The sequence below is a fragment of the Pinus tabuliformis genome, chromosome X, assembly GCF_031772625.1.
Source record: "Pinus tabuliformis cultivar Carrire ecotype Pingquan chromosome X, CPIR1, whole genome shotgun sequence".
Classification (NCBI taxonomy): Eukaryota; Viridiplantae; Streptophyta; class Pinopsida; order Pinales; family Pinaceae; genus Pinus; species Pinus tabuliformis.
The window spans coordinates 112621768-112642599 of record NC_142308.1 but is presented as its reverse complement, the minus strand read 5'-3'; the positions used below and the strand labels follow the sequence as shown (position 1 = coordinate 112642599).

Below are 20832 nucleotides of genomic sequence, written 5' to 3'. Positions count from 1 at the left end.
GTATGTGGACCATTCAGAAAAAGAACACCTAGAGGAGAGGAATACTTGATATTATTTATTGACGATTTCTCCAGGTTTGTTTGGTTAGGTCTTATGAAGCACAAAGATGAAGCATTCGAAAAATTCAAAACCTTCAAAGCCTTGGCTGAAAATGAATCAGGTCACAAAATTAAGTGCCTCAGATCTGACAGAGGTGGGGAATTTACTTCAAATGAATTTTTCGATTTCTGTGATGAACATGGGATAAGGAGAGAATTCTCTACAGCTAGAACGCCTCAGCAAAATGGAGTTGTTGAAAGAATGAACAGAACAATCCAACAAATGGCTCGTGCTATGCTTGATGAATCAGGAACCCCCGCAACCTTCTGGGGTGAGGCTGCACATACTGCGGTTATTATTCTCAACAAGACAAATGTCCGGGTAAACAGCACTCAAACCCCTCATGAGCTCTGGAGTGGTAAAACTCCTTCGGTAAAGCACTTCAAAATATTTGGGAGCAAATGCTATATCAAGAATACTGAGGAGCAGCTTGGCAAACTTGATCCTAGAGCAGATGAAGGCATTCTTCTTGGCTATTCTCCACACAGCAAAGCATACAAATGCTACAATAAAAGACTTGGCAGAATTGTTGACAGCATTGATGTAGTGGTTGATGAAAAGGGATATATTCCTAGGCAAATACATCGTGAAGACATCGAAGAAGATGAGAGCTACCCTCAAAGACAGAATGATGAAGAAGAAGAACCTCAAGAAGAATCTCAAGAAGAACCTCACGAAGAAGCAGAAGAACGGACAAGAATAGAAGAAAAGACTCCATCCAGATATGTTCAGAAGAACCATCCAGAATCTCAGATCATGGGACAAAAAGAAGCAGGTATACAAACTAGAAGAACAGTTGCAGAAGCTTCAAGCTATTTGGCATTACTTTCCTCCACCGAACCACAAAATGTGAAAGAGGCATGCAAAGATGAATGTTGGGTGAAAGCAATGGATGAAGAACTTGAGCAAATCGAAAAGAACAACACTTGGGAGCTGGTTCCTAGACCAAAAGATAAGAATGTTATTGGAACAAAATGGGTCTTCAAAAATAAATTGAATGAAAATGGAGAAGTAATTAGAAACAAAGCCAGACTCGTCTGTAAAGGGTATGCGCAGCAAGAAGGAATAAACTTTGAAGAAACTTTTGCTCCTGTTGCAAGACTTGAGGCCATCCGAATGTTCCTTGCTCTCTCAAGTTTTCAGAACTTCAAAGTATTTCAAATGGATGTGAAATCAGCCTTTTTGAATGGAGACCTGGAAGAAGAAGTATACATTGAACAGCCAGATGGGTTCATTCTTGGAAATGATCCAAATCTTGTATGCCGATTGAAAAAGGCTCTCTATGGTCTCAAACAAGCTCCAAGGGCTTGGTACTACCGGTTGGACAAATATCTTCATCAACAAGGTTTCTTAAAAGGTTCAGCAGATAGCAATCTGTATATAAAAGTTGAAAATGACAAATTGCTAATACTTGTTGTGTATGTAGATGACATTATTTTTGGCAGCAATGAAGAAGCTATGAGTCAAAGCTTTGCCTCAGTCATGCAGAAAGAATTTGAAATGTCCTTGCTAGGAGAACTGACATATTTCCTTGGTTTGCAAATCCAACAGAAGGAAGGAGGAATCTTTTTATCTCAAACCAAGTATCTCAAGCAGATTTTGAAGAAATATGGCATGGAAGATGCAAAACCAGTATGTACACCCATGGTCACAGGATGTAGTCTCAGTGCAAATGATGAATCTGCAGCAGTACATCAACCAACCTACAGATCTATGATTGGAAGTTTACTATATTTGACAGGTACCCGACCAGACATCATGCATGCAGTTGGAATAGTTGGAAGATTTCAGGCAAATCCGAAGGAGACTCATCTTCAAGCAGTGAAGAGAATTTTCAAATATCTTCAAGGAACTCAAAATTATGGCTTATGGTATCCTAGAGATACAGATCTTACTCTTCATGCCTATACAGATGCAGATTGGGCCGGAAGCATGGATGACAGGAAAAGCACAAGTGGTGGTGCGTTCTTTATGGGTCCCAGACTGGTCTCTTGGTTCAGCAAGAAACAGAGTTCAATTGCCTTGTCTACAGCTGAAGCAGAATATGTTGCTGCTGCATCTTGTTGCACCCAACTCCTTTGGATGATGCAGAATTTGCAGGATTATCAAATCACTTGTACTCCTCCAATCTCTATCTTATGTGACAACACAAGTGCAATCAGCATCTCAAAGAATCCGGTTATGCATTCAAAAACCAAGCACATACCAATCAAGTACCATTTTCTCCGGGAACAAGTACTTGAACAGAAGGTCAAGTTGGAGTATGTTCCTTCTAAGGAACAAGTTGCTGATATTTTCACCAAACCGTTGCCCAGGGACACTTTTGAATACCTCAGGCAAAAGCTGGGGGTTGTTGATGCATCATCTTACTGTTGATCATCTTCCTATTGGTGGTATAGGCTCAGGGGGAGCACATAATGCATTGTTGGCATTATGGAGAAGGAGATCTTGGAAATAGCTGCAATATGTTTCTATCTACTTCATGATGGATTTCTGGTTACAGATCTGGAGATGCATGAGCATAGGGGGAGCATACCCTTTGCCCTTGATGTCAAAGGGGGAGAATGAAGCTGAAGATTATGTGGTTGCCATCAAGTCCAAAGGGGGAGATTGTTGGCATTATGATTCAGGTGTTGTCCTTGATGGCAAACCCTTTCAGGTGATAAATCAAGAAGGACGCAGGAAATATGATCAGCAAGTGCGTCCCCGCAGGTATACCATACAGAACCCGCGTCCAGGGACGCCGGCCAGCCGTTCAGGAGGTGCGTCCGCCCAGTGCACACATTTCAAGGCAGAGAAAAGCACGTGGGGGTTTCTTGCGTGGTATCTAGCCGACGGTTTTGTGTTTCTATGGTGTCGGCTCGTGGTTTTGTTCCATGTTTTGGGGAGAAGCTTGCCTATATAAAGCAAAGGAGTTCATTTGGATTAGGTATCATCTTGGTTGAATATCTTTTGGTGAGATCTAGTCCAGATCTATGAAGGCGAATCTTCTAATGGACTGTGATCTCTATGGCGCATGATCAGATCTGTGGATCTGAGTGTTTGGGTTGGTTCTGAAGTCCTCATATCTTTTATATCTGAAGGGACGCAGGTTCAGTGAAGGGAAAGTGCGCCGGGACGCAGTACAGTAAAGGCTCAGGTGCGTCTCTGAGGCAAAGGACGCGGCGCGACTGTGTTATCAGGTGCGTCTCTGAGGCAAAGGACGCGGCGCGACTGTGTTATTGGGTGCGTCTCTGAAGCAAAAGACGCGGCGCGATAGTGTTTCTGAGTGCGCCGGTCGCAGCAAAGCATAGAGGAACAGTGCGTCGGCACGCAGAACAGTGGAAGGTAGACTGCGTCCAGTCGCAGGTCACAGAAAGAAAATATGCGTCCCTGTCTTAAGATGATCTGTTGACTGTATATTTCTGTTCATAAGGTGTTCTGGGTTATTTCTGTAATTACTGATCTGATATCTGTAGTGGACTGTATCTGTTATATACTTGTTGATCATTTGATTCTTCATGAAAAGAAGTAGGGGGTTGTAGCTCCCTTCCAGGAGAAACTGGAAAACGAGAGAGAGTTGTAGCTCTCTGCAGGTTGCAGCCTGCGTGCTGGTAAAGGACTGCACCAGTACAAAATCATTGTAAAAAGAATTTCTTGAAAGAAGATAGAGACATATTGCAGCAGGTGGTTTTCTCCCGCATTGGGTTTCCACCTTACATCTTGTGTTCTTTGGTGTGACTGTCTATTTTCTTTATTCATGCTCATTGTTTTATGGTACTGATATGCAAGAATAATTCAAAAGATCAAATAAGGACGATTTGGTAAATTGCTTGATAATACTGATTCACCCCCCCTCTCAGTATTATTTCCAACACCTGTTAATAGAATAGATATAGTTTTACGTAGAAAAAAAAAACAATCCCTAGGGTTTATTGATCCCTTGGGTTTATAATATTGATAGCCATGTGGGTTTATCAATCCTTTGGGTGGAAAATATTAATTCCTAGGCTTTATTAATCCCTTTTCTTTTTAATATTGATCCCTTAGTTTTATAATATTTTTCTCTTGGGTTTATAATATTAAACGTTTGAGTTTATTTTTTCCTTAAGTTCATTATATTAATAATTCCTTTGATTTATTATTTTATTCCCTTGAGTCTAAAATATTAATTCCTAGGGTGTATTAATCCCTTGGGTTTATTAAACCCCAATATTAAGGGTTAGATATTAGTACTAGGGTTTAATATTAATCCCTTGAGTTTTTAATATTAATAATTAGTTGGGTTTATTAGACCCTAATATTAAGGGTTAAATATTAGTCTTAGGGTTTAATATTAAACTATTAGGTTTATAATATGTATCCCTTCAGTTATTAGTTGGATTTATAATATTAACAATCCCTAAGGTTTATTGATTGCTTGGGTTTATAATATTAATAATCATGTGATTTTATCAATCCTTTGGGTTTAAAATATTAATTCCTAGGCTTTATTAATCTCTTATGTTTTTAATATTGATCCCTTGGGCTTGTTGATCCCTTAGGTTTTTAATATTTATCCCTTGGGTTCACTAATTCCTTGGGTTTATAATATTAAACCCTTGGGTTTATAATATTAATAATCCCTTGGGTTTATTAATCCCTTGAGTTTAAAATATTAATTCTTAGGGTTTATTAATCGCTTGGGTTTTTAATATTAGTTTGTTGGGTTTATTGATTCCTTGGGTTTATTAATCATTTGTATTTATAATATTAATATGTTGGGTTTATAATATTAATAATCCCTTGGGTTTATTGATCCTTTGTGTTTATAATATTAATAATTCCCTAGGTTTGTTGATCCATTGGGTTTATAACATTAATCCTTTGAGTTTTTTAATTATTTGAGTTATTCATGTTAATCCCTTGGGTTTATAATATTAATAAATCCTTGGGTTTATTAAATCCCAATATTAAGGGTTAAATATTAGTCCTACATTTTAATATTAATCCCTTAGGTTTATAATGTCTATCCCTTCAGTTTATTAACTTGTTAGGTTTATAATATTAACAATCCCTGGGGTTTATTGATTCCTTGGGTTTATAATATTGATAGTTATGTGGATTTATCAATCCTCTCAGTTTAAAATATTAATTCCTAAGCTTTATTAATCGATTATGTTTTTAATATTAATCCCTTGTGTTTTTTGATCCCTTAGGTTTATAATATTTTCCCCTTCGGTTTACTAATTCCTTGGGTTTATAATATTAAACGTTTGGGTTTACTTCTTCCTTAAGTTTATAATATTAATAATTCCTTGAGTTTATCATTTAATCCCTTGGGTTTATTAATCCCTTGAGTTTAAAATATTAATTCCTAAGGTTTATTAGTCACTTGAGTTTCTAATATTAATTTTTTGGGTTTATTGATTCCTTGGGTTTATTAATCATTTCTATTTATAATATTAATGCCTTCAGTTTATAATATTAACAATCCATTGGGTTTATTATTGATCCCTTTTATTTATAATATTAATAATCCCTTAGGTTTGTTGATCCATTGGGTTTATAACATTATTCCCTTGAGTTTTCTAATTATTTGGGTTGGTAATATTAATCCCATGGGTTTATAATATCAATAATCCCTTGGGTTTATTAAGATCCAATATTAAGGGTTAAATATTAATCATAGGGTTTAATATTTATCCCTTAGGTTTATAATGTTTATCTCTTCAGTTTATTAATACGTTGGGTTTATAATATTAACAATCCCTAGGGTTTATTGATCCCTTGGGTTTAAAATATTAATATTTATCTGGGTTTCTCAATCCTTTGGGTTAAAAATATATATTCTTGGGATTTATTAATTCCTTGTGTTTTTAATATTGATCCTTTTGGTTTGTTGATCCCTTAGGTTTATGATACTTATCCAGTTGGTTTATAATATTAAAACCTTTGGTTTATTAGTCCCTCGGGTTTATAATTGAATTCTCTAGGGTTTATTTATCCCTTGAGTTAGAAATATTAATTCATAGGGCTTATTAATCCCTTCTATTTTTTATATTGATCCTTAGGTTTCTTGATTCCTTACGTTTATAATATTTATCCCTTTGGTTTACTAATTTGTTGGGTTTATAATATAAATAATCTCTTGTGTTTAAAATGATAATTCCTAGGGTTTATTAATCCCTTGCGTTTAGTTGATATTTTTAATTTACTTTAATTAAATATATGAAATATATCAACAGTTGTATTAATAAATATATAAAAATAAGAGATATTAATGATATTGGTAAGAGATATATACTTACTATAAATAATAATAAAATTCTATTATTATGTTATTTTTTAATCATATTATAGTTTCAGTTATAACTATTAATATATTAACAAAATTTAATAATATATTATTATTACATATTTTATTATTAAATAATATATTATTATATAGTTTAATAATATATATATATATATATATATATATATATATATATATATATATAGATATCGAAGTATTAGTATAACATGTTTTAGTTTAATATATAGTATAGATATAGTTAATATTATTAATATACTCCAAGTAAATATATAAAATATATTGACAATTATATTCATAAATATATAATAATTATTAACCATAACATAACGATGAGAATAAATCCATATTATTAATAAGAACTAAATGTTATTATTATGATATATGTGGATTATATTAAAACTTTAAATATGACTTCCTCGATGGGGTGAACATATGAAGGTACAAGTGTCCCAAGTGAGGCCATTGGGGCCTGCGCCTTCACCACGCACATAATTACTTGACATTTATGTACCATACTTTCCATCAAATCTCAGGCGTGAAGATTAATTACCTGCAGTCGATTGTTATATATGTTGTTTAGAGAGTGTTTCGATCGAGTTTGCTAGCTTGGGTGATGTGTTGGGTTTGTGAGGAGGTTGGAGGTGTTTGGATCTTGTTCCATGGCAGATCTTTGAGGCTTCTTCCCAAGATAAGAGTGATGTGGAAAAATCCCTCTTGTGGACAAGAGTGATCTCCCTATACTTCAAATAACCCTAGCAGAAAACACATAGTAAATGCTACCTTTCTCTAAGTTATGATTGTTTGAAAGAAAATAGAATGAAAGAGGCCTCTTACTGATTTAAAAAATCGATTGATGAAGTCCCTCAAAGCCTTTGATCGCTCACTTTTTGATGCTCTAATTGTCCTCTCTTCGCTCTCAACAACTTCTTTACAATGTCCTGAAAGAGATCTACAAAGACAGAGACAAACAAGAGATCAAAGCATACGAAATATAATCAAAGAGATAAATGAATCAATTAACCAATTAGACATGTTAACTGATTAATTATACAACCAAAACTCATGTAGGTGATCAAGGAATCCTACAAATTAAATCAATGAAGATGTAATTGAGAAAGAACAATTGTTTATATTCATAAAACTAGAGAAAAACCTTACAACCATGTAGCCTTGATGTAGCAAGCTTCTTCTGCAATCTCTAACCCTCTCCCTTGCAAGAAAATCCTTCTAACCTAATCTCAACAACATAAACCTACTTCCAAAAATCCTCCTGCAATTCTCAGATCTGTAGTGGCTTTATATGCCAAGAATGGGAAGTTATGGATCCATTCTACAAGGGATGAGATCCACTATTAGTGGGATAGAGATACCGTGACAAAGGAAGTGGAGTTACTCCATGATGGGAGGGATCAACACTGAATAATCACTCATTTGAAGCTTGTTGGTTGGGATAGATGTTATAAAAATGCTTCCATTACTTTTTATTTTTACATACTTCAAGTCATGTTCGCAAGTCATAGTGGAAGATAATGTGTACTTATGGTATATAATAATTTTATTCCCAGCGTATGCACAAGAATCAGCTAGGAGACTGCAAACATAGCCAAAATCAGGGTTCTGTACCATAGGATCTCGAAATTCCACTTTCTTTGGGATAATTTAGTTTCAAACTCTGCAAGGTAATTCTCCAGAACACATGTGTGGATAGAAAGAGATCCAAACTGATGGTTATTTTTCTAATGCAATAGAATGACATGTAACGGATTGTTAACACAAAGTTAGAAGAAATATTTTGATGACTGAATTGCTTTATCATATCAATGATTGGATCAGAGATCATGGTTGGAAACCTGCAACAATCAATCAAGGATTACAATGCAATATAATAATCATCACTGAGGTAGGCATTCCCATACTCAGAACATAAATGTCTCAAAGTACAGTATGGAAATACATCTAAATATTCATGTCAATAGACGACATAGTATGGATGCAGCCATCAATGGATCTATGTTTACAATCATGAATATTTAATAACTCCACACAACCTGGATGGATGAAACTAGATCCAGGGTCTTGATCTCCATTTCTTGATCCATAGTATGAATCTAGCCATGTGAGTGAATGTCTCATAGTCGAACATGGTAGAAACCACTTGATTACTGGTCAATGATATGAACTGTTAACAAGTGCAAGAGAAACCACCAATAATGATAATGACTCTTAACGTACTTCCAGTAAAATCTATGAAGTGTGAATAAATATGCTGATGTCAAACACTCATAGAATTGTTTGATCGAAGTTCAATGATGAGAACCTGTCGTCGAAGGTGAGAAACTTGCCATTAAGACATGCAGGCCTCAAAGTACTAAAGGTTTCTAGATCAACTTCCTTGATAATGAGTTGAAGTCGATAGGAAGCGATCCGTTGTAGGAGGGCCTACGACCCGAAACTTATGTCAAGTTTTGAAGAATGGTAGTTTAGAGTAATCCAAGACTGACTCAAGGATGGTCGATGCAACTGAAGGCTATGATTGACAAAGGAATTTGATTGAGGTTGAACTTCTCTTGAACATATCAGAGACATGACATGATGACTTGGCATAATTTGAATCAAAAGTAAAACCCAAACCAACTGAACACTCTCAATGAGGTATGGTAAACTGAGAAGCAAATGGATTTCCCAATCTGAACATGAAAGTGGCCGAGTGTCATGTTCAAGAGTGACATACTACCTTTTACAAATACAAAACAAAGATTCTTTCTCACTTTTCCCCCACCATTACTGGCAAGTACCTCTTTATTTTTTTACAAGCTTGAGGAGGATAACATATGCCTGTCTTGTAGTCTCATCCTTTGGACAAGTCCTCTTTAGTATTCTTAACAAACCCTAAGAAGGAGTGTTTCGGTCTCGTCATGCTTAATGAATCTTGCACTGTTTAGATTTTATGAGTCTAGTAAAGGGGTAACTTGATGTCATTTTCATATTTAAGTTGTTTGAAAAGACACAAAAAGAAAACTCATGCAGTTCTTTCAACATAAATTTTAACAAGCCCGGAGAAAGTAAAGCTTGGTGTTTTTCAGTTTTAGGGAGTCAAGAGAAAACATAAGTAAACTCCACAGTGTCATTTTTCGTAAATTGAGTCCCTCAAGCTTGAAAGGGGGTAAAACAATGCAGGAGATAACTCTATTGACCATGATTATTCAAGGTATACTTTTTTCCTAAATAGTCTAGTTCAATTTGTAAAAGGGGTAAACTTATACTGAATAGATGATTGCTAATTTACTTTACGAGTTTGAACAATCAAGTACTCATAAATATTTTCATGTTTAATGAGTATGAAAAGGATGTAAAGAGAACTCCTTGTTTCGTCGTTTCGTAAGTTTTTAACAAGTTCAAAAAAGTTATAAAAATATACTCAGATCGCTAACTTTCAATTTAATTAATGAGTATGAAAATACGGAAAGAACTCAACATTTTCATGTACATTTTACAAGCATGAAAAAATGGAAAAATATGCTCAAGATTTTCATGAGTTTAATGAGTCTTAGAAATAATAACCAAAATGGACTCGAAATAGGTTTAATTTTTACACAAGCTTGAAACAAGGCAAAATTGTGCTTTGGGTTTGGTGTTATGGTGGCTCTATGGGGCTTCTACCCAAGCTAAGGAGCGACAAGTGTGAATTTGATTCTATGGCTTAGGCTAGTCTTTTCTTACTGGTCTTCCCCTAGGACCCTGGTACCTAAGTGGGCAGTGTCTAGTTCTGCCTCCTTGTCATTGCGCATCTCCAGTTGTCTGTGAATTTATGGAAAGTCTGGGTTCCTCCATCTGGTGCTTGGGGTAAGGTCCCTGTGTCTTCTAGTTCCTCTATTTTTCTATGTGGTTTCAAGATTTAGTCTTTATGGGTTGGCGAACGTTCTGTTGTGGTCTTAGTGCCTGACGTTCCTCCCAGTCTATTCTGGAATGACATTGATATCTTGTTCTTTGGAAAATTCAGAAAGTGGTCTAAGTCTTTGTGTTGGGTTGAAGTCAGAAAATTTTATCCTCTCAACCAGGGCAATGTTTTCTGCTCTCGTAATTCCCTTGGGTTACAAGGAGGGTATCTCTCATCTAGTTCTCCGATTTGGGTTGCCTCAAGTTTGTTTCATTCAAGTACTTCCTGTGTCAGTCTTCATGTTTCCTCTTAGTGGTGGTAGTGGTGTCGTGGTCTTTGGTTTTTCATCTCCCCTTGCAGGTATCATGACAGTCTCTTCTTGGTCTTCTCCTGCAGTAGGTTTTCAATCAGTGATAAGCATGATATGCCCTGCCAACGGGGATGTCCTAGTCAAGGGAGGGGCCAACATGCTCAAGTTAGTCGTCCTGATATTGAACGCAGTTCATCATCCACCAATACGGCAAGCCAAGAGATAGAGGGTGAATAAGCCATTTCTCCAGCTTGCTCTCGAGGCCACATTAAGGCCCTGACTTCTTTGGACGCCCTTGCTGAATAGTTGCGGCACATCCAAATTGATTTGGACGTCCTAAGGGACCATAGGTATGATGACATAAATGAGATAGTGGCTTACCTTACCGATATTCAATATCAACAAAATGAAATACTGGCTCAAATAGACAGTCTCCAGCACAGTCACCATCGCACTAATGATCACCTTCATATCTTGGAAGTTAGAGTGGAACATATTGATTTCCACATTAATGATCATGTTTGTTACTTTGTTTCTCACCTTGTGCTTCCCCCCCAACCCCCTCCTTGATTTGATGATGTCATTTCTAGTCTCATTTTTAGTTATTACTAGTATGACATGGCTTCTATGCCTCAAAAAAATAATGTATGCTAAGTGTTCCTTTTGGTATCCTCCAATCCCAAACCTCAAAAAGTCTAATCGAAATGAGAGTGTGGGGATTGTTGAGACAAATTTTGTATGTTATGCCATTTTGAAAATATAATGAAAGTATTTTGATCGACCAAAAAGAGTGTTAAATATAATTATTAATATATTATAAATTTTTTATATAACAACTAATATTATGTTAGATCTAAGACTTTAGTGATCCATATTGTAGATAAATGTCTTTCGGATTAATCACATCATTAGGATTTCGTCGATGTTTCGAACCAACTAATGTGGGTCATCCTTAGGACAAGGTGAGAAAGTCAGTTAATGTTCAAGAATAAATAGCATGGATGCATCATTGCCAAGAGTTAGTCGTTGGTGATTAGTTACTCAGGAAAAATTCTAAAATGGAAGTAAGGAATTATTTATTAAAATATCAAAATTTAGTTATAAAATAGTTGTTAGGAAGCATAATTATATATATTAATAATGAATAATAATACTATATGGGTCAAGAACTAGTTACAAAGAAATATTTATATATAAAGAAGTTGTAAAGAATAGGTCATAAATTAATGAGGGGTATAGAATGAGTTATAACTATTAAAAATAGTTGTTATGGGTTTGTATAACCCAATTAATTAAAATATTAAATAATAATAGGGTTAAGAGTTAGTTCCAAAATATTATATATTTATAAAGGATAAGGTTAAGAGTGGTTAAGAATAGGATTCAAAATATTATATATTAAAAGTAATTAGTAGCTTAATTATTATAATTACGTTAAATAAATATTTTCAAACTATTATAAATTAATAAAGGGGCCTAAATATTTATTTCAATTATCTTTAAAAAAGAGTGATAATACAAGCTACAAAATATCATATATGATATATTTATAAAGAAAAGGATAGGAGTGAACTTATTCTATTAATGATAAACAAATAAACTAGAATATGGTGGATTAAAAAAAGTGGGGGAGGGGGGAGACAGGGGGTGTGGAATCAAGAAGAGAGGGCCAGAACCCAGCTCTTACTCAATTTCCAACCATCATCCCTGTTTAGATTTGTAGCATGCCTCTTAATCTCAATAGCCTCCCTAAGCTTCCTATGGTGGAAATGATCAACCCTAGTAATGACTCTAGAGTCCTCAAAGAATACATGGTGTTTGGATTTCTCCGCATGTTTAGCTAGAGCTGATGAGTGGGACTGATTGTGCCTAATGTCAGCAACATGCTCATGGATCATCTAGTTAATTGACAAACTTGTTTCCCCAATATATGGAATACCATAGGAATATATGGTTATATTTTTTTTTCTTTTTATTAAAAAACCAAGTTTCTATGGGTATATGTTATATTAATCCTTGTGATCTCTTTTGGATTGTGAATTCAAGGAATTTGAGTGGAAATAAAATGACTAGTTTTCTCCCAACATAATCTAGAAACCTGAGAGGCATCGAGGATATGTAAGTCCTTTGTACTTGATTTGTGTAGCCTGAAAATGTCTGCCATAGTTATGCTTTCTTCCACATCACTAATTAATGTACCCATTGCCACTTTAACAAAACAATAACATAGAGTAATATCTCTTCAATTCAAAGACCTTTCTGCTAACTGATTATTAGGTCTCATTCCTCAAGAAATTGAGTAGCTACATAATTTAGTCTGACTATAAGTTCCTTGAAATGGATTATAAAATACAATTCATTTAACACGTTCATAATTATTCAGAAAATAACTCTGGAGTTATATCATATACAAGATATTGAATAACAATAGTTTATCAGGGGAGGTGTCATATCAGTTGACCAATTGTTTCTACCTTACAACACTGTAAGAATTCATTTGAATCCCATCCCCTATTCTAAGTTCATTTTGTTGTGAAATTAAAAAGGAAATAATATTCATATTTCTAGTTTGTGTACTAATTTATACTAGAAATGATTTCAATTGTTTCATAGAAATTTCTCCTACAACAATGTGTCTGGTAATATTCCTATCATAAATAACTTTACAAGATTTACCCCAGAAAGCTGTAGATATAATGTAAACATTTATTTTTGGGTTAAATTTGGTAGTATTTCTAGATATTAGTTGATTTGTGCATTTCATCTGACAATATTGATTATTGCATCAACTTTCTAGGAAATCCAAGTCACTGTGGAAATTGGATTAGATCGCTTTATGAGATAAACTCCAAACAATCAAAAGGTGAAACATTAAATAAATTTTAGATTCCATAGATTAGTTATGTTTTGTGATAAAAGTTTCAATGAAATTATATTTATAAGAGTATTAAGTTGATTTTGAAAATGGACAGCTTAAGTCTCAACACCAGCTATTGTTTGCATTTAGGTTGGGCTCAATTTTATCAGTATGTATGATCATTATAATTCTCTACCGTTCAAATCATCTTAAACCTTTTACCAAAGGGCTAGAAAAAAAAATGGGTCAACATATTATTTCTCTGGGACTTAATAATTATATCAACATCAATATGTGTCCCTTGTTTAAAAAATTCTTTAATATCTTGACTAGGTTCTCCGAGGCTAGTAATATTGCACATGGACATGGCCCTCCACATGTATGATGACATAATGCAAATCATAGAAAATTTGAATGAGAAATATGTAATTGGTTATTGTGCTACAAGCACAATTTATAAATGTGTTCTCGAGAATTGGAAGCCAGTTGCTGTTAAAAGACTATACACACATTATCCACAAAGTTTGCGCGAATTCGAAACTGAGTTTGAGACTGTTGGAAGAATCAAGCATCAGAATATTGTGGGTTTGCATGGTTATTATCTTTCTCCACATGGAAATTTGTTGTTCTATGACTACATGGTGAATGGAAGTCTATGGGACATCTTACATGCTCAGTGAAACGGAGGGTAAAACCCATCTAGAAATTTACACATATAATTGTCATATAGCCTTTAGCAGAAGATTCTAACCAGCGTTTCATATATAGTGAATGATTTCTAATGGCCTACTTGGATAATCCAAGCAATGAGTTTTGTATTTAGTATCTTCAAAGACAATAAAGATAGACTAGAACACGCGTCTAAGGATTTCTTTGGGAGCTACACAAGGTCTAGCATATCTCCATCATGACTGTAACCCATGTATTATTTACAAAGATGTAAAAACTTCCACCGTTGTCTTAGATAACAATTTTAAGCGCATTTTCAAAATTTTGGCATTGCCAATTGTATCCCTTTTGCAAAAACCCACACCTCTACCTATGTTATGGGTATTATTGGTTATATTGACCCTGAATATGCAAGGACATCTAGGCTTAATGAGAAGTATGATGTGCACAACTATGACATTGTTCTTTTAGAGCTAATAATAGGGAGGAAACATGTGGATAATGACTCTATTTTTCTTCAGTTGGTAAGATGATAATGCCTCTAAATTTGCTTCAGTTTGGATTGTCCTTTTGTCAATTATGAAGCCAATTTGTTTTGGGATACTGCATGGATGAAGAAATAACCTTGATTTATTTAAAATGGGCATTTGAATACAAATTTTATCAAAATTAGATAATGATATAGTAAGGGAAACTATAGACGAAGAAGTAGCAACAACTTGCACAGATCTTGGGGTTGTAAGAAAGATCTTCCAGCTTGCACTACTTTGCACAAAGAGACAACCTTCTGACCGTCCCACCATGCATGAGGTTACCATAGTTTTGTAGTCTTTAGTACCAGCTTCTAAACAAGCTCCAGGTATCCAAGTAAACCAACCATCCCCCAGCAACAACTACAGGAGATATTTGGATGAGTATGTGGAAGGCAATCACAAAGAAGTTCTAAGGAGCTCAGATGGACATTTTTTATGAGATTTGGCAAGGTTATTTCACATAACATTGTTTGAATATTATGAAGGCTTGAAGAAGGCTCAGATGGAGCTCACAATCAAAAGTGTATCCAATTGTCAATTCTTCCATGTTGTTGCTAGCAGAAAATAAAGTTAGTCTCTTACATCCAAAGCTCAAATTTGGCAATTTTGTTTATGGAACAGAGTCTACTAGAAAATTCAGAGCTTGGTAGTAGAGAAAATGAGATTTCTTAGTGTTATGAGCCGATGCTTTGTGCATGGTTTTGCAGAGTGTCGAGTTAGAATATCTATAACATTTTTGTTGCTCAAGTGGTTGCCTAATTGAAGTTTAGAAACCTATATATGACATCCAATAGGAAATTGTGTAATACCCAAACATGAACTTGAATATTGTTGCTTTAAGGTGTGAAACATTGTCGAAAGAAGATATAGATCATGTTACAAGACAATAATGAGCATCTTTTGTCAACCCTCATCCCTCAAATACAAAGGCTTGATCTAGTCTAGAATGGAGTCATCTTTCCTTCGTAGCATGGCAACAATGTATACACTTAAAATTGTTAATGGGGGATATATGTGTACATGAAGAATATTGTATGTTTCTTTATTAAATATCAGACCTTGAATGTAGCTTTTCTTGCGAGAAGTGAGTATTATTTTCATGGACATTTTTTTATGAGATTTGGCAAGGTTATTTGACATAGCATTGTTTGTATATTACGAAGGCTTTAAGAAGGCTTAGATGGAGCTCACAATCAAAAGTGTATCCAATTGTCCATTCTTCCATATTGTTGCTAGTGGAAAATAAAGTTAGTCTCTTACATCCAAAGCTCAAATTTGGCAATTTTGTTTATGGAATAGAGTCTACTAGAAAAGTCAGAGCTTGTTAGTTAGAGAAAATGAGAGTTCTCAGTGTTATGAGTCGATGCTTTGTGCGTGGTTTGGTAGAGTGGCCAATTAGAATATCTGTAACACTTTTGTTACTCGAGTAGTTGCCTAATTGAAGTTTAGCAACCTATATATGACATCCAATAGGAAACTGTGTAGTACCCAAACATGAACTTGAATATTGTTGCTTTAAGGTGTGAAACATTGTCGAAAGAAGATATAGATCATGTTACAAGACAATAATGAGCATCTTTTGTCAACCCTCATCCCTCAAATACAAAGGCTTGATCTAGTCTAGAATGGAGTCATCTTTCCTTCATAGCATGACAACAATGTATACACTTAAAATTATTAATAGCAGATATATGTGTACATGAAGAATATTGTATGTTTCTTTATTAAATATCAGACCTTGAATGTAGCTTTTCTTGAGAGAAGTGAGTATTGTTTTCATATTTCTTGTTTTCTCTATTTGTTTGATGATTTTTCCCCTGCCAAGCTTTGGGGTTGAAATAATCTCCATAGGAAAACCATGTTCTCAAGTTAGGTTTCAATAGTCGTTAGGAAACTATGCATTCTAGGTGCGTTTTCACCTCCTATTTAGGAGAGAATTTATGCATATTCTGCCTTGTTAGATTAAATTTCCAACAAGATAGAAAGGAAAATCCTCTCTATTTTTTTTTTTTTGAAATTTTGAGATGAATTGTATACTAAGTGAAATTTAAATATGGCAATAATAGGTATCATATGTGTGCTTATTAGGTGTTTTGCTTCAACTATTTATGTGTGAGGGATGGGGTCGATTAGATTGACATCGATAACAGATGGTAGACTAGCACATGTTATTTCTTCAACCAAATAGGTGTTGTCATGTGAAAAATGAATAGGTTACCCACCTGATAGGATGCAAATTCTCTTTTATCTTTGTTATCAAACATATGGCAGCTGATTTAGTGAGGAAACTTACACTTCTTTATGAAAATCAATTAATTATATGATGAATCAATACTTGGGATTTACATACATTACAAATAATAATACCAAGCAAGGGATTTTGTAAAACATTCATTGCACAAGGTACAATAATGTTGCCAAAGTTACTTTGGAACCATCAGAGAGACTTGTGGCTTAGTGTTGGGTGCAAAATCCGTTACTCATTCAAGGTTGTTGTGTTCATTGTAGCAGTTAGTATGTACTCTTGTGAAATTAATTGAAGCGAACATATACTGTGGGTCATGGAATAATTGTATTGCTTGCTCCCTATGCTAAGAACCTTCAACGGGGTTGAGGTTAGGTGCAAATTAGGTTCCATAAGTACTCACATAACTCTTTAAAGGGTGTTAGCTCAATGGAAGAGCACTTGCCTTGTAAGAAGGAGGTTCATTGTGTCTTAACACGAATTAATTAATGATATTGTAGCTTGTTTTTAATTAAATACTTTTTATATTGATTTATTTCATTAATGAGATATTTTTCTGTGTTCATTGTTTTATATTCTCGAAAGAGACAAAAGTGATGTTGTATTGTCTTTAAATATATTTTTTATTATCTTTAGGGAGACAATAGCTAGGATTAAAGACATTGTCTCTATAAAGACAATATGTCTTTAATCCCAACCATTGTCTCTAAGAGACGAAAATGACAATGTCTCCTAAGAGACAATAATGCTTGTGCTATATATTGTCTTGATAGAGACAATTTTTCAAAACAATAATTTGAGACACTCGGTTAAAGACAATATTTAAGACAATGCACAAGTTTTTGTTGTCTCAAGTTAAGATAATTTACCCAAAAAATGTTTCAAATATTGTCTTAAACCCCCTACATGTAGTTGTGATGGTATTTTGAAGTTAAGACAAAATGTGTTATTATCTTTAGTCATTCCTTAATCTCATATTTAATTCAATTAATTTTCTGATAATTTATATATTTTATTAGCATGGATCCAATTATAATAAAAAATAAGTGTTATTATCTTTAGCCATTCCCTAATCTTATTTTTAATTCAATTAATTTTTTGAAAATTTACCTATTTTATTAACATAAATCCAATTATAAATCAAATAAATATTTTAGAAAATAATAAAAAATGATATTCCAAAGACATCTATTAGAAAACAAGAAGATTCCTCATTATATTCTATATTATAGAACTACAAGATTCCTCATTATATGCAACTACTTTTAATAGAAGTTTAATCTCTATTAGTGAAGCAAATTCAACAACTCCCATGTGCAGCGAGAAAGAACTGCTACACATGAAATATGAAAAGAAACTTCATCAATCGGGGATAACCATGAGCATCTGTTTCAGAGATTCCATCTTATGGTGAGGGAGTTTTTTTAGAGAGAAAAAACCATCATAATTTATATTAAAAGAATATAATGATCTGAATATATAGATATGTTGGAAACAGATTTTCCAAATATACTGAAGAGTATCGGATATTCCAAATAACTAATTACCAGATACCAAAATATAATATCATATCAGTCCAAAAACTTTCAGAATTGTCTTAGACGGATGAGCACATATTAACAGGTCAAAACTGAAAATATTTACAAGATTGAAACGCTTTCAAAAACAAAACATATCAACAATCCCTGATAAGAGACACATAATTGAGAATCAAGGTCCAAAATCAGCCATTTAGGTCGTGACTTGCCAAAATTAGCAACATAATAGAGTTCAGAGACGCCCTTCAATCTTGAAAAATATTAGCATTCCTCCATTTCCACAAGAACCAGCAGACAAGGATAAACAAAGTTCGTCAGGATAAACTCTGCTAGCTCCACCATTTAAAGCCATCCTTAACAGAGGAAAAGACCAAGTAAGGAAAACCAAAAGACAAAAAAAGTTCATACCAGATATGGAGAGATGAAGCACATTGGAAGAACATATGAAAATTTGTCTCAGCATTCTGGCTCATGGCGCATCTGCCCGAAAAGAATATTGTTGTGTCCACCAAACTCCCTCACCACCTGGTATTGCCTGATGATGAAAAAGTTTGGCGGACACAGCAATACTCTTTCCTCCTTCTCTTCCGGGGAACATCATCATCTGTCCAATTCCTTTCAAGGAAGGAGCCTGCACACTCACTGGCCTCCCACGGACACTGGCCTCCCCCATCCGTGGTCGACGGACACTGGCCCCCCCCATCCGTGGTCGATCTCGTAAACAGGAAATTTGGGAGACATCGATGTCATTACAATGTAATCGCTACATAAATTTCCAAGAGTTGGGTCAATGTTGCCGCTGCCAAGATGAGATTCAACGTAGTCTACAAAATTATTGATGTGCACATATGAGGCACAGCAAGAGATGATTTCTTGGATGAGAACCGCAGCAAACACGATATCCTTCTCCAATAACTGTTTGGCCGTTGTCAGGGCAATACCGCTGCATACACAGTTCCCAAAATACGTTGGAGGCAATGGCGGTTTTATCCGCCCTCTGAAGTCAATAGGCACTCTAAAATAAGCAGGCTTGTTTTCTGGAACTTGTCTAGCTTTCATTACGCATCTCCAAAATTGCGCCGAAACTGCTACAAATGAAGTTGAAGCGCCAGATCGTTCCTTCAAAGCTTGAATTACTTTTTCGCTGAAATGAAAAGTTGAAATTTCCAGATTTGTTTCTTCTTCGACAGATTTCTGGATAATAGTGTACTTATCAATGTTTTCCACTGAGCCATCAAGAGTGCTTGCATTGATTTCCGAATATTTTATTGCCACTGAATTATCTCGAACAAACCTGAAAATTTGCGCTTCCTTAATAAAATCGGTGACAACTTCTTCAGCCCTCAAATGAAGGTTGGGTATTGCGCGATCTCCATTGTCGCGCTGAAAGACTGTTCTCATGTGGTAAGGACTCTTGGAAATTGGAAGTTCTCTGCTACACTCTGCCCAACTGCTCATGAAATAAGAAGAGGAATTCCCGTCTGCAATAACGTGATGAAAATTGGTTCCCATGCAAAATCCGCCTCCCTGGAAAGCAGTGACCTGCAGTAGCCATCGTTACTTTTGAAACATTATCCGTAGGAAAATGGAAAGCGAGTGAATTTTTCGTACCTGTATTGAGAAAAGTGAATCGTCATCCTTTCCATGGCGGATCTGGACAAGTTCCGTGAAGAAGTTTTTGTGCTGAAAATTATCAATTTCCACATCCTCAAATGCCATGTCGATGGTTGCTTCAACGAACTCCACTCCCTCATCGTTGCAATCGATTTGGGGCCGACCTGATTCTGCTCCCTTCCTATCCAACCGACCTGCAAATGGATAGAAATCCACCAGAACTAACGATAGGCTTGTCTTCAGCTTCTCCACCATGGTAGGAAAATCCTTGGCAGCAGTAATGTCTGGTATTTTATAGAAAAGAAGTATTCCCACGTTGTTAGAGGGTATGTTACTAATGTCTATGGCAGATAGGAACATGCTATGCTTAGCAGTAGGCATGGCTGGCGCAACAGTGGAAATCCTCGATACCTTTACTTTCATTTGGACTCCTGCCATGGCCGCACGATACAAACCACCAAAATTTAAGATATACCGAAAAGTAAGTTCGTGAAATTATTGATTGAAGATCTCTTATAGATTGGGCCTGATTCAACTCTTTACAATAGTTATACTTTAATATATGAATAAATGTGATATTTTATAATTAGTGATATTTAAAAATAGATATAATTTATTATGTGATTAAACATTTAAAAATAGTTAATTTTAATATATAAAGAGATGTGATATTTCATAAATGATATCTTGTCGTGGGATTTTACGCTGGAAGATAGCTCGTCCTACCTCTTTAGCTCTTCACATATCCAAAGAGAAAACGTCCTTTCAACTATTTAAATAGCTCAACATACTTTCGTTTCTCAGGAAACTAAG

The 20832-nt window shown here is 34.9% G+C and overlaps 1 protein-coding gene and 1 pseudogene across 1 annotated transcript; one reads left to right on the top strand and one right to left on the bottom strand.

The window, feature by feature from the left end:
• The first annotated feature begins 10438 nt into the window (after nt 1-10438).
• Nucleotides 10439-15190, top strand: LOC149138693 (LRR receptor-like serine/threonine-protein kinase SIK1; annotated as a pseudogene).
• A 3257-nt stretch (nt 15191-18447) lies between these two features.
• Nucleotides 18448-20466, bottom strand: LOC149138692 (hydroxycinnamoyltransferase-like). Its single transcript, XM_089449512.1, has 2 exons — nt 20017-20466; nt 18448-19947 (listed from the first exon to the last, which is right to left on the bottom strand). Exons 1-2 carry the CDS (start codon nt 20455-20457, stop codon nt 19045-19047), a joined length of 1344 nt encoding a protein of 447 aa, XP_089305638.1. The 5' UTR covers nt 20458-20466; the 3' UTR covers nt 18448-19044.
• Between the last annotated feature and the right edge of the window lie 366 nt (nt 20467-20832).